We start from the raw sequence: 14,780 nt of genomic DNA, 5'->3' as shown, positions 1-14,780 counted from the left end.
TACCCTTTCAGCAACTGTTGCTTGGTTTTGTGCTTTGTGATTGATTGTAAAGTTTTCTAAGGTCAGCTCGAAATACTCCTAGACCAGACGCCCAGAATGGATTGTATTCATAATCGCAAAGATTCCTCTTTGTTTCACAGCCAACCCACACTATAGGCTGACAATAAATTGCCACACATTTTGCAGCATTTGTGAAAAAATTGCTTTAGTTAAACTATACACCGACAGGCAATTTAAAAAAAAAAAGGCCCCCTTTCACAGCAGCTGTCTGATTCTACTCAAATTGATAGTAAACTGTCATGGGAACATGCCATTTTACAGCATATCACACTCCCAACCACCAAAAACATCATTTCATTTCCCTCAATGTGACTTTTATTTAATTGTAGTTTTGTATCAGTTGGCTGATATTTTTTTTACCAGCTGTGGGAGATGAATTTGGTTTTAAATGATATGCGGCGCAACAACCACATCAGTGATACACAAGCTTTTCATTACCTTTCTCATTACATAACTGAAATATCGATTGAAGAACAGCAGATTCATTGAGTGACCCAGACGAGCAGGGATTTGAGATGCAGTCGATCGGTTTGTCCTGTGGAATTTGGGAGTACGGTACTAATACAGCAAATGGGTAGTCTGCCTTTACTGCTGCTCCGGTTCCGCTGTTTTACTAGTGAATTCTTAAGTAGGTTCTCCTGGGCTTGCTGGCTGCTCACAGTAAATTGGGTCACTGCTGAATTAAACACCAGTGCCTTGGTTCTCAGTGCTGCTTCACTGCTGCGAGGTTGGAAATAGTTACGGCCATCAAGTCTGGATAAATAGCTGAGCCCAGGCGGAACGGAAAACTATCCATTCTGTTCAGGAGAGCTGATGCCATGCTTCACCCAAATATTGCCTTGTGTGAAAGCCATGTAAATGATCATTCTGTGCACTTTAGCAGACCGTCCAATTGAATTTGACAGCCTCCATATAGTTCCTAAGGATCAGGAGAAGAAGGAAGTGTGAGGTGGAATTGAAAGCCAGTGTTCGCCACAGCTACTACGTCGGTGGCATTTTATTTGAGCTTTGAACCTTAAAGATGCGAAAATGTTGGCATATCATCATGCGAGGTGTTCTGACGTAGTTAGGGTGTGTCCTTGCACGGGGAATGACAATTTGGTGGCAGAAAGTCTGTCTGGAGTTTAAATACTGGCACAGCTGGTCGAATTTGAATTATGGGCATCACACACGTGTGGATGTCTCAACCTTCTGAATTATGGCAGGAACATATTCATTGAATGCTTTTTAATCATTCTTTTTTCATCACCCCACTTGCCGACACACAGCCGTGAGTGAGATGGTTTGTGTACAATTCTTTCTTCATAGCTGTTTTCTAAGTGCATGAGCCCACTCCCTTAGCTGGCGGTGGTGGTCTCGGGATGCTTTCATTGTTGACATGAGACGGGACTGATGGTAGTGTTCACCTGTGCACATGCTGTAAGATCAATATTTAATTTGCCTCAGCTGTATATTCCTCACCTCTGCGATATTAAAGTTCATCCCATGTTGATCAACATCTTCTTCCAAAATACAACCTGCTCTCTCGAGGCGCACTCACTCGCTCTGTGAACAATGCTGCGATTTTCAGAAAGGCGGGATGAAAATACGAGACACGGTTTGCGTTGTATAGGCAAAAAGTGGACTCAGGTGCAGGGAAGGAGGGAGGAGACTGGGCACCATGAGTCATCTACAAAAATACTTGATCAAAAACTAAACAGAAAAGGCAAAGAAAGGATGTAAAATTATCTAATACAGTCTTTCAAAAACGTAAGTTTCAAAATAGCAAACAAACTGAGGAAGTGAACAGAACTCACCCCAAAAACAACTGCAACATGATTTAGGGTGACATAACATGTGGCAATGAGCCGACACATACTAACAGAAAACAAGGAATTAAATATATGCAAATTGACAGGAAAACAAGATACTCCTGGAGACGCAAGTGGCATGGTGGATCTGATTGGTTAACGGGTAAAGACAAGATGAAAAAAGAATGCCTGGTACCATCAGGCATATGCCATATTATTATTAAAACAAAACAAAAAACATTTACTCGATCAATCAATGTACTACTTGGCAGGAAAATCTTAAATGGGTGAAATAGTCCCTGGACTGTAAATACCAAATTACACAATTACTTTTATTTTTTAGAGGTGTTTAAAAATACTTATCGTGCCCCCAGGAAACTGTAGAAGGGGGAAAGGAAGCCCATTTTTACCCGCAGCACCTTTAAGTTCCACCTTTTGTGAAGCTGCACTCCCTGTGGTTTTCTACTGTGCTGCAGTAGCCCCACAGCTCAACCTGCTGCATCCATTCAAGCACACTCAAGGACAAGCACACTTTCAGGGCCGGGAAATGAATATTTGATATCTAGCTCTGCATCATGTGGTGAGACAATCAGTCATATGAGCCGTGAATCCAGGAAAATCCCCTCCCTTGCTGCAGTCCATCAGGCATAGAAAGGCTCTTAATGGATGGTGATGAAATAAGGAAAAGCAGATGTGCATTTCAACAATAGTTAAATAAATGACTCTCCAACATGCAGGCATGCACACACGCACACACACACACACACACACACACACATGGATACACACTCGTGGACAGATCGGCAAAAATCTGAGTATCAGTACCATATTTTCCGCACTATAAGGCGCACCTGATTATAAGGCGCACTGTCGGCTTTTGAGAAAATTTGAGGTTTTTAGGTGCGCCTTACAGTGCGGAAAATACGGTATATACATTTTCTGTTTAGCGTATTGTCCTTTTTCCAACTAAGGTTAGAAAATTACCATCAAAGACTGCACTCTTCTTGCACACAGCATTGATCAGATGTGATGCAAACGTAGAGCAGAGATGACCACTGGAAAATTATTTTTAGTCTGATATTGGGAAAGTGTCATTTCATTTGCAAGCCCCTCAGTTCTCGCTTTACACTTTTAGCGTCTCCTTCCATGGATTTTATCAAGAGCTGAGCGGCAATCAAGACAGAAATGGTTGATGGAATGATATGTTCTTTCCTGACATGTCAAATAAATGTGACGTGTGTCACAGATGGATTGTCTCTGTTGCTGAGTTATTACAGCTGCTGTAATGTGTCCACAGCAGCTTTCTGATCAATAAAGCAATATTACTTTATCAGGGATGGCTGTTATGGGTTTGAGTCGTGATCCTTGCTCCTCTGTTTGCACATTTATGACAGTTGAGATCCTTGATAATATAGTGAGGTGGGGGGAGCCCTTTGCTGACTAAGCATTGAGCAACGAGGTGCCTTAGACACTTGAGACATCACCGCAAAATTCAGCAGTCAGGACTTTCATATGGGACTATACAAATTGCAATTAATATGAAGCTGTGACGTGGTGTAAATCCAAAATAAAAACAGCATTTGATGATTTGCAATATGTTTTCAACCTATATTCAATTAAATACACTGCAAAGTCAGGATACGTATTATTCAAACTCTTAAAATTTCCACATGTTCACAACTTTTTTTTTAGCAATTCTAAATTTTTGTTCCCCCTACCAGCTCTTTTGGAATGTGTTGCAGGTATCAAAGTCAAATTGCGAGACTATCTACAGAAAATCAATAGAACAAAACAAAAACATATAGCTGTTTGTATATGTATTTAATTATTTATTTATTTGTTTAGTTACCCTAAGGAATATTAATTGAAATGATCATAATTTATTTATTGAGTCAACCATATGAACAAATAAATAAATACGTAAATAAGAACTCAATGAATAAATACATTTACTTCTTTACTTATTCGGTTCTGGACTACATATAAATTGATTTTAGCAGGCTTACTATAGGCAAATATTTTCACATCTCAGAAAATTATTTTGCAAAGACCGTCATACTCCATTAGACATTACTCCAGTTTATACTTTTCTGTTTTGCACACCAGCAATCATTTTATCATGTTACACATTGTTAGGCAAAGTAATTATATTGGTATGTCTCACTAAACCATTAACGTTTGCTACAGTGAATCAAAGCTTTAGCAAGATTATAAAAGCCCGTAAATATTATCCAAACCACACAGCAGCACATGCAAAAAAAAACAACCCTGAATTTCAATAACATTGGGTTTCATAAAACGAGCACCAATCCAATACTGTTTTGTGACCTTTTCAAGTGCCTTCCAAACAGCCTTGAGCTTTTGAAACATAATCGACATTGTACTCACTCAGACAGGCAGCAGGAGTTTGGCTAGTTTATCCTTGACTGAAAGCCACGCTGGATTGATTTTACAGCAGCTTGAAAAGGAATTGACAACTGGAGCCATACTGTGTATTTGTATGACTATCCAATAAGTAATAGTAGGTAGGATGCAATCGATTGCAACTGGACTGTTTTGGGTGATGTTTCGCCTCTTGATCAGTTCATGTTACATTACTAGTTACCACATCACGAGAGTTGGTGTGGAAAGGGTGCACTGGATGAGGAAGAAAAGAGCGACAGACCAACAATACTGTAATTCCGTATGTATCAGGGCTGTCTGAGAAACACAGACCGATTTTCAACTACCAGAAAAGCAATTTGTTGTATGTGTATTGAGGAAAACCAAGCAACTATTGAGCAGGTGCATCAACGCTGATGAGCTAAGTCGAAAGGTCAAAATTCAGCTCTGTACCTCAGAGAAAAGTATTAGTAGTATCACAGGAAGGTAGTAATTGTCCAAAGCCAGAATCGAACCCTGCACCTTTGAACTGTGAGGCGGACATAGTTACCGATGTCTCACAGTGCTTCTGTTTTTAGAAATATTTATATTTATTTACGCGACATTATATTCACAGAAGTTTTTTTTGTAGAACTTTGGTGTGGTCAAGTGGCACTGCATCCTACTAGAATCAAGCCGCTGCACTTGTACTGATCATTAGCACAATCGCAGTTATGTATACGGGCAGAAAAAATTGAAGACAACTGTACCTCAGAACTGCAAGGTAGATTTGCTAACCAGCAATCCTGAAATATTTATTTTAATTATTTTTTTTCACTAGTGAGGAATCCAGGAAGTTTTGACCTATTGTCTATGTCCTATGGGAAGAATAGGTGATGAGATCCCACAGAAGCACATAGAGAACATACAAACTTCAGAAATGCTCGAGTGAGCTGGATGCCAAGTAGTAGTTAAATATTTGATGTACCCATCACGAGAATGCTTCCTGCTTCGAGGGATGTTTATGTATTTAAAAGGAAATTCCTTTAGGCTCTGTCCACATCCCTGAGAAGAACAGTTCTGTGATTGTCTGCTGGAAGTCAGTCACAATTCTCAGTTTTCTCCAAATTGTAAAAACAAAAACAAACAAATAGAAAAGATGCAAAAGAAGACTTGAACTCATGGACTAAATTTGGAATTTGAAATACTTCCTTTAACTTGTGTTCATTGGACTATATATCAGTCAGTGTCTACAATTAGGCTACTGTATACCATTTGCATAGTTCACTAGCTGCGGCCTCCAGATGGTCCATTTGGAGGTTATCAGAGCTACCTGGGCTGATTCACTTCATGCCGTTGTTTGGGTAAGAAAGAACGATCTGATGAAAGCTCTGCCAAAACGTAATCTTAGGTCAGATACTTCTGAATTTGCTTTTTGTGTGTACGATGCTGTGTTGGGATTTTTTTTATATTAATGTTTATCACCAACCACAAAGTGTGAATTTGAGAACTATTCCCAAAAAAAAAAAATCCTCAGCTAAAGAAAGTCATTAAACTCCTTCTAGAGGTTATGTATGATTATATCAAGTGAATCACTTAAACTGAAATTGATGAGATCATGAATCAAATTTAATATAGTTTACTTTTTCGACTGTTTCCTCTCAAGGGGTTTTCATTTTAAGGCCTTTGACTCTACCAAGACTTGTACTGCAGAATATTTGTCTTTATTCCTTGTTAGCTGGTGTAAGCTCATAAATGCACGGCCATGAACCTACTTGCTGAAATGCTAGCTGCTCAAGTGAAGTTGAACAAAAAGCTGTCAAAACCTTTTTGTATTTAATACTTGATAGAAGAAATCTTAAGTTTAAAGTATATTTGTTTGAAATTCCCCCACTGAAAATGGTTCGACACAATAAAATACAAGTTTGCTGCTTTGCACAGTGTGAATTAAAAAACAATCATCTGTTGATTGGTTCAAAATGGAAACCAATTGGTTGTTCATTAGAAAATCATATGTATTCAGTCAAAATACCATTCTCAGGAACACACAATTATTCAGTAGAAGTTTCAGTTAGCTATTTAAAGCCCTCCATTCAACTGTTATATTTTCATTCATTTATTGTTGAATAAAACCTTTGATTTATGTCTATGTGATGAAACAACAAAGAACTGCTCCTCAATAAAAAGTTATTTGGAGCCCTAAATAGTGTTGCTTGCAAAAGAAACTGTCAGTGATCATTTGCCCTCCTCACATCATTATGTGTGTGTGTCTCCTTTAGATGATGGTAAACTCTCTCTGGATGAGTTCCAGGCTTTCTTCTCTGATGGTACGCTGAACGAGGAAGAGCTGGAGAAGTTGTTTCATACCATTGACTCTGATAATACCAGGTAAGCATAAATACTGCATGCGTGTTTGTGTGAGCCGGTTGCAGTTGCTCCTTGTAGACCTCCTTGATTGGCTCTCATTAAATCAATGTATAGACAAAATATGTTGAGCTAATCAAGCACCTCTATTCTGTAATCAGTAGAAGTGATTATGAGTGACTGATCAGCATTGGCCTTGAGCATTTACACAACAGCGCTATCTTGAAAATCTACATTTATAAAGAATGCCAGGCAGACCAGAATGTTGTCGTTTAAGTTTAGAATTTGATATAGCGTGCAACATTAGCAATCACTACTGCACGGCACGTTTTAATGTCAGTGTGATAAATGCCGAAGCAGACTGATGATGTTTCTATTAACGTATCTGGCTGTTTGAAGCAGGTGTATTATTAATCTACTCCTTTGCGGTGGATGCAGACGAGAAAGATTCTATTCATTTTATTGACGTGTGCGTGACACTCACACATTAGGACTCGCCATTACCATATAAAAGCTAGAAAGGAATTGATTCGCTCAAGTAAAACCTAAAACGATAGTGTAAGCATTTCTTGAGAGAGCAGGAAGTTGATAAATGGTTTAATGAAGAGGGATGAGCATATCAAACAGCCTTCATCCATCTGTCATTGTTTCTTCTTTTTACCAATTTTAATTGAGGGATAACGTAACAAATTCATTCGATGATTTCTTATGGTCATTGAGAATAATGACATAATGACAAAACATAAAACAACAGCACTGTGCCATCTTTGTGCTGTGGTGAGCAAATTGTTTTATCGCTCAACTGGCAAAATTATCATGAAACATATTTTTGTTTATTAATGCACTATTGCTCATTAAGAATGACAAAAGTCTCTCGAAATTGATTGACCAAATTTTCCCATTTGTATTCTAATGTTTGACTCAAATGGAAAAAGAGTAATAAGCAATCATCTATTTTCACTTTGCATCCAGATGTCCTGTGTAAATATCTCAAATGTTCTTTCTCTTCCACTCTATATGTACATTTTCATGGAAAGACCTGGATCAAATTTGGTGGGGCAGATAATTACAATATTTGCTTCTCTAAGTGGCTCCATCCCCTGTGAAATAGCAATGAAAAAGTAATTTTATTTTTGGAGCGTCTCATGGCATTTGTATTATTTACTGAACAATCATTCAAGCACTGAGCAGATGGTGTCCTTCTTTCCATCTCCTCCTCTACTCCATCATCGGTTACAAATTTCTCAGTCTGGCTATGTCTTAATTCTCTTTTTTTCAATCCATCCGTCTATGCCTCATCCCTGTTAATCACGTTTCCTGCTCCAGCAGACACACAATGAACCAGACCTGACTATTTCCAAGTGTGTGTGCGTGTGTGTGTTTGTGTGTATGTTTGTGTGTGTGTTTGTATTTGCATGCAAAAGCCGGCCCTATTCTAACCCTACTCTTCTCCGTTTCCACTTTCCTTCTCACCTTTTACCTTGTCGCTCCTGCGATGTCCTGTGCTGCGATAGTAATGTTGACACAAAAGAACTCTGTGGTAAGTATAATACAAGCGCGCAAATACACACTCACAATAATGCTTCCTTCAATTGCTCAAACAAACCTTTGGCGGCCACTTTGTCACATTTGACACACTAAAAGTAATTCATCAATGACAGTAAAGGTAAGCCAGGCAATTCTATATTGTTATAGGAAATTCATTCATCCATCTATTTTCTGAAACGGAGACTATCCCAACTGACTTCGGGCAGTAGACAAACTGGTGGCCAGCCAAACGCAGGGCACACAGAGATAAAAAAAAAAAAAAAAAAAATTATAGTCACAATCACACCTACGGACAATTTGGAGTGCTCAATTGACCTTTCATGCATGTTTTTGAAATGTGGGAGCACCCGGAGGAAATCCACACAGGCAGGGGGAGAACATTCACACTCCACACAGGAAGGCCAGAGCTGGAATCGAACCTTGCACCTCTGAATTTAGAGGCGGAGCAAACTATATCGATTTTGCACTGTTGTTCATCAGGGCACTCATAAAAAACGTCATTTTAGTGAAAAACAAATGATCTTTTGTTGTCAAATTTATTCATAGTATTAATCATAGTACTAGTATTGCATATGAGTTAATGCTTTATTAAAAGGCTAATAATAATTTTGTCCACATATATTTTTGTTCTCAGACTACTTCGCGAAGCACATGGGAGACTATGAAGGAGTTCTGGCCTCACTGGAGACACTCAACCTTTCCATCCTCAAAGCCATGGACTTCACTAAAAAGGTAATGCACATGCATAACAGTGCAAATAAAAATAGCTGAGTTGAAGTTAAATTCTACCAGTCTACCTTATAATGAATGCTCATGACCACCAGAGTTCAGATAAGTGCTAAAAGTGCACAAAGGAAAAAAACTGTCCGCCTTACAAACTGTTCAAGTCTTCTAATACAGCAAGGAATCACAGACCACTCTAAACCTGCCTTTATCGGACTCCCTTGACGCAACAGTATGCCCTGCTCATCCTCAGAGAACTTGTGGTTCTCACCTCTAATGGCAAGACACAAACAGAGTGCATCGCTTGGGGAAAGTGTCGTCACTCTTCTTTCTGCCACAGCAGGATGCAAAAATGCAAAATCCCTTTTCATAACCCAAACTGTATTTACCACACTCGTCTCGCTCTGCACAGGGAGTCAGGACTAATGACATGCATTCACATTGTGGGCTACTGGAAAATATCAAGATGTCCATTTTGTCTCTCGAGTGTTTATGCATTCATGTCTGTGCATTGTGTTGTGTGTCTACGTGCATGGAAATCAGTTATCCTAGTTTTTCCCTCAAGCTATAAATAGCAGCTGGGCCACAGCAACCTCCCATATCCAGTTGATGTTCTTGTCCTTTGGTGTGTGTGTGAGAGAGAGAATTCAGTCCATTGTCTTGGATCTGCTCTGTATGTCCCTATATCTCTATCCACCAGCTCTGTCTTGATCTTTTAACTTGAGCCTACAGCACAGCATGCATCCAAACACACACAGCATCAAGCAGCACACACACACATACCTACAAATATGGCAGACAGTATTAGATTTGCAAAGTGAAATTTGAAAATATTTGTTTCATTCTTTGGTTGTCTTCCAGCACTGCTTCACCAATCAGGTCAATTGCCATACTATTGCTCAGTTTTCTCAGTCAATTGTGATGAATTTATGACTTATGAGAGTGGTTGTTTGTGCTTATCATGAAATTATCAAATATGATATTGTAGTTTATCAGTAGCTACTTTGAGCTCAGAGTCAGGGTTGCTATTAGTCAGTATAATTTTTTTAATCATACAAATTAGTGAATTATAAAAATGGTCTGGTCCGCTGTATTTGAAAAGCCCAATGGTCCACACAGAACTATGACTAAAGTTTAGAGGGAACAACATTTGTCTTAATCTGCATCCTTTAAGATTGTTGTGAGTCTGACAATGGCCTAAATGTTATTCTCGTGGGAATCATCTCTTAAATATAGGAATCTTGTCAATTGTGATCAAATCCACAACTATGAACATAAGCGACAAAGGTTTCAACTCCGTACTGTCTCATTATTGTGACAGAATCCATGAAACACTGAATAAAATCTGTGAATGGTGGTGTATGTGCACAGTAAATTTCAAAGTAAAAAAAAAAAAATTCTGAGTAATAAAACTTTATTAGGTTTTTAAGCAAGCCTGATATCCCAACTGAACCTCCTGCCACCCCTTCGCACCCCCCCAACCCCTATGTAAAACTGTCATGAGCTGCCATTAGTCCCCATTATATAGTTCTATTACTATATTAAAAAAACATTTTGGGATTAACCTGCCAAAAATAGGTCCTCAACATGAATAAGATACTCCTCAAATAAAATCACTGCTTTGAAAAATTGCTCCTTAGAATTCGAGCATTGGTTATGCTGTTTAAACTAGGCGTAGAACAGGTCAAGTGGTACAGAAAATGGATAAATGGAAACATATCATTCTTACAGAAACCTATAAAAATAAACCTATAACCTCAGTAACGTGGGTTATCTTGTGTAACCCCGCCAATGATTTTTATTTTCCTATAAAACAAAAGTAGTGAAGAACCAATAGTGGTAGTCCCACACCTAAGAAGCAAAAGAAGGTGGTAACGATTATGTTTTTGTTTTTGTAAAATATATGTGACAAATTGCTTTTACAAGGAGGACATAATTGTTCCGTTATTTCATAATCTACTGTGCTGTGATAGCTGAAACCTGAGACATTACTTTCAGTTAGATGTCAGGTTTAAGACATTCCTTCTAAAGAGTGACGGACGGAATGCCACTTACCATATGAAACATATTGTCATGTTAATGCACATTACACGAATCACTGAGTGCACATTCCCAAAATAACAACATGATACATGATTAAGATTGAAGACAATAGTAGACAGGGAATATGTTAGCGAAACATTTTGAAAACACTTAATGACAAGACTTTTTTCACCTTTCAAAGACATCAAACTCATAAATTGTCTCCAAAGATGCATCAAGCTCTTTCAGCCACTTATCTCTTCCTTTTATGATACTATTTATGTCAGAGGTTGTGCTGGAAAACAATTTTAATTGGCTGTGTAGAAGGAAGATTTAAGTAAAAGTCCCTCAATGTGTGTGCATGTGTGTGTGTGTGTGCGTGTGTGTGTGTGCAAGAATTCATTAAATCTCCTGTCTTGTATAAATGCTTCCTTTAATGAGCTGTATATTCTTTTTCTTCTGCACTTCAACATGTACGCACACACGTTATCCTATCATCTTATTAATCATTTTTTTCTAAATCTGTTCTAAATCTGTTCCACCTGTTATCCTATCATCTTATTTACCTTTTTTTTTCTAAATCTGTTCGGGAAATTGTAAAGCATCCTCCTTCACATTTTTGGACTCCTCACTTCCTCCTTATCATTTTCTCATCCTTCATCTCGACTCCATTGCCTGCCAGAGCCTCGACCTCATGCACGTCACCCTCGCCTTTCATCCCGAGCATTACGGTGAAATAGATCATGATGAAGGAGGATTTCAGTATACAATAACGGGAGCAAGAAGAGCAAAGGTCAATCAATAGAAGAATAAGAAAGGTGAAGAGGGCTTTAGTTGTGGTAAAGAAGTAAAGATGGGAAGGAGAACAGAGTAACACAGTGGATTCAGTCGGATCATGTGTTAAGCATCTCACCCAATACAAAGATGATATGTGGTTTGTTGGAATTGGTCCACAATTTGAGAAGTGAGCTTGACTACAAGAACCAATAGCCAATCACACTGCGTGCTCGTTTTCTTTCTTTTATCAAAGATTAAGACACCGAAACAAACTTACACAGGTTGGTTGAGTTCAATTACAATTCCTGTTAAGAAAGCACAAAAAAGTACAACACGGCACTGAGCTTTTCATCCAACAATGCTCAAGAGCAGAAAATCCCCTTTCAGAAAAGCAACGACAAATTTCCTTAGTCAGCTTAGATCAAGTTGCACATGCCAGTGAGAGCTGATTCCACGGGTGGTTGATGCGGTGAGGGGCGATTCTTGCCGGGTTCTTGGCTGTTATTCTCCCCCTGGCACCTCTGCTGGTTTTATCTCCCAGTCTACTTCCTGTAAACGTTTTCCCCTATTCTTGCCCTACCGACCTTCTGCATACATCCACTCCACCCTCTGGCGCACATCATCCATTCATCATCCTGCCAATTTGTCATTTTGTACGGAGTTACGTGAACTTTTGACTGTGACATAAACTGCTATCCTGGACATGATCTTATGATCATGCTGCATTTAGCAATTTCATTAATACTCAATCCATTAATGTTTCCTGGTTATGTTTTATCTATTTTCCATGCAAAGCTTTTACTCCCCACATACCATGCACTTATTCTTTTCACATTCTCAGTTAACCATGCTTCCAATCACATCTTTTCATTGTTACGCAAAACATATCCCTCTGTCCAGAACATTCTCCAATAATCCAATCCGTCTAGCATTAGGCAACATATGACATCATATCAAGCATGAGGCAAAACATAACATTTTATCAAGCATTCAGCATTCTTAGACGTTTTGCTAGTGTTGGGATGCAGCGCCTTTGCTAGTGTTTGGAAGCAGCATATGTCGAGTGAAACTTTAGTTATTCCAAAGGGAACATATTTGCTGTTACATTATTGAACATAATGAATTAAATAATAGTGATAAAGAAAAAATCATAGTATGGGAAATTGGTGCAATTGTACTTTGTAGTTTATATCAACTGCACTGTATAATGACATTGATTTGACTTTGTCTGCAGCACATTGGTGCAATGATTAGCCCTGCTGTGTCAAATCGACCTGGCGCTATGCTTGTGTGTGTTCCTCCCACAATCCAAAAACAGAGATTCGCTCAGAACGGTGTTTCTCATACTTTACCGAGTCAAGTTATACACTTAGGCAAATCTCAGGACACACCACCAAACAAAAATTCCGGATACTGATAATGATCTTGTCTTTATTTACTCAGTTTGTGTGATATCTGGGCCTGTTTAACAGCCACAAAACTGAAATGCTCACAGGAAGCTGTGATTTAAAATGGTTTGAAGCCGTCTAGTGCACAGGTGTCAAACTCAAGGCCCGGGGACCAGATACGGCCCGCCACATCATTTTATGCGGCCCGGGAAGACAAATTGTGCATCAAATTCGTGTGTCATTACTAGAATTGCAAATTGTCTTCACTTTTAATAATATCTTCTTTTGTTTTAAATATTTGACCAGTTTTTACTCGTCTGATTTGAAAACGAGTTATGTGTCAGTTTGTTTTGTAGCTTTTACTGTATATAATATGAGGTGCTCATACATTTATTTGGGTTGACAGTTATAATGGCCCTCCGAAAGAAGCTATGACTACAATGCGGCCCGCGAAAAAAATGAGTTTGACACCCCTGGTCTAGCGCCTTGGTTGGGATTCACCTCTCTAAACCATGTGTGTACATGGGAATAGTTGCATGTGATTGATTGGTTAATATCCAGGATGTAACCACCTTTCACCGTAAGCCAGACGTTATAGACCTCAGCTTCCCTTGACTCTAACCAGTGTAGTGTTCCAAGAAATGTATGAAAGGAGGAACCAAATCATTTCCACATTGCCACCACTAAGGTGCTCTCTGAGTTGGAGCAGCAAAGGAGCAGCCAGAGCTGCACCACTAGCTTTCGAAAGATGCATGCCTACTGCTTGTTTAATCGTCTAAAAGACTATTCTAAACAAATCCGACTTGAGCGAGAAAGCCAGCACATACTGTCGTTGCGAATGTGAATGACAAATTCTTTAGCTTAGTGTGTCAAGGGAGAACGCTGGCAGAGTTGTTGTCAGCTGGATGAGTTGACTGATGAGGTTACACCCAAGCATGAATAATGCAGCATACTTTGGGGTGAAGAAGAGAGAGATGGAGCTCGGTAATTGGGTGAAAAGAGAACAGATGGAGGTTTCGACACTTAAAGATTTAATGCAATGGCACTTCTCTTTATCCTTACTCTCTTTTCCCCGCTTTTCCTTTTCTGTCCTCCCATTATTTTCTTTGAGCATCTTCAGTCTTTTTCCACCATGCTGACACTTCCATCATGTCCTCATGTCTTCCCGAAAGCCCATAAGGCTGCCACTGTACAGATACTGTCAGGTTGTCAGTTTTGTGGGCTTGTCATCTGACTGGGAATTTCTGACCCGCTGGTAGCTATTTAACAACTTTCACACTCTTTTAGCCACTTGCTGATTTGTTTTTGCATAGCTGTGTAGGAGTGCTTGTTACAAAGTTCATCATTCTCTGTTAACCATATGTCATAGCCATGCTGTCTATTTCAGACATTTGCTGGGTTACAATGCAATGTAGTCTTTCAAAAATATTTTTTTACTCGCATCCACAAATTCATGCAAGTCATGTTCTATAGTAAACATACTAAAAATGGCAAAAGAGCTTCACGCGTCACACTGCAGGTAACACGAAAGATGAAATATACAAACTGCTCTCCTTGTGGTTTTTATCAACTAATGCACTCATATTGGCTTTAATCTAGATATAAACATATAACTGACCAAAAAAACAGAAATAACTTTCCACTATCCTTCCTTACATAAAGTCACATGCACATACATTATACATATATACATGTCCGCCTCACAGTTCAGCGGTGCAAGGTTTGATCTTTGCATGTTCTCCCCATG

General features: G+C 38.9%; 1 protein-coding gene across 1 annotated transcript in view; it reads left to right on the top strand.

The window, feature by feature from the left end:
- necab2 (N-terminal EF-hand calcium binding protein 2) overlaps positions 1-14,780 on the top strand; it is a 61,678-nt gene that overhangs the window by 15,956 nt on the left and 30,942 nt on the right. The window contains exons 3-5 of the mRNA XM_088379512.1: positions 6,491-6,599; positions 8,090-8,115; positions 8,758-8,855. Coding sequence (XP_088235638.1) covers positions 6,491-6,599; positions 8,090-8,115; positions 8,758-8,855 — 233 coding nt within the window. The remainder of the gene's footprint in view (positions 1-6,490; positions 6,600-8,089; positions 8,116-8,757; positions 8,856-14,780) is intronic.

This window comes from Syngnathus floridae, chromosome 6 (genome assembly GCF_059516105.1).
Source record: "Syngnathus floridae isolate MCC-2025c chromosome 6, RoL_Sflo_1.0, whole genome shotgun sequence".
In the NCBI taxonomy this organism is placed as follows: Eukaryota; Metazoa; Chordata; class Actinopteri; order Syngnathiformes; family Syngnathidae; genus Syngnathus; species Syngnathus floridae.
This window is presented reverse-complemented; position numbering and strand designations above follow the sequence as displayed.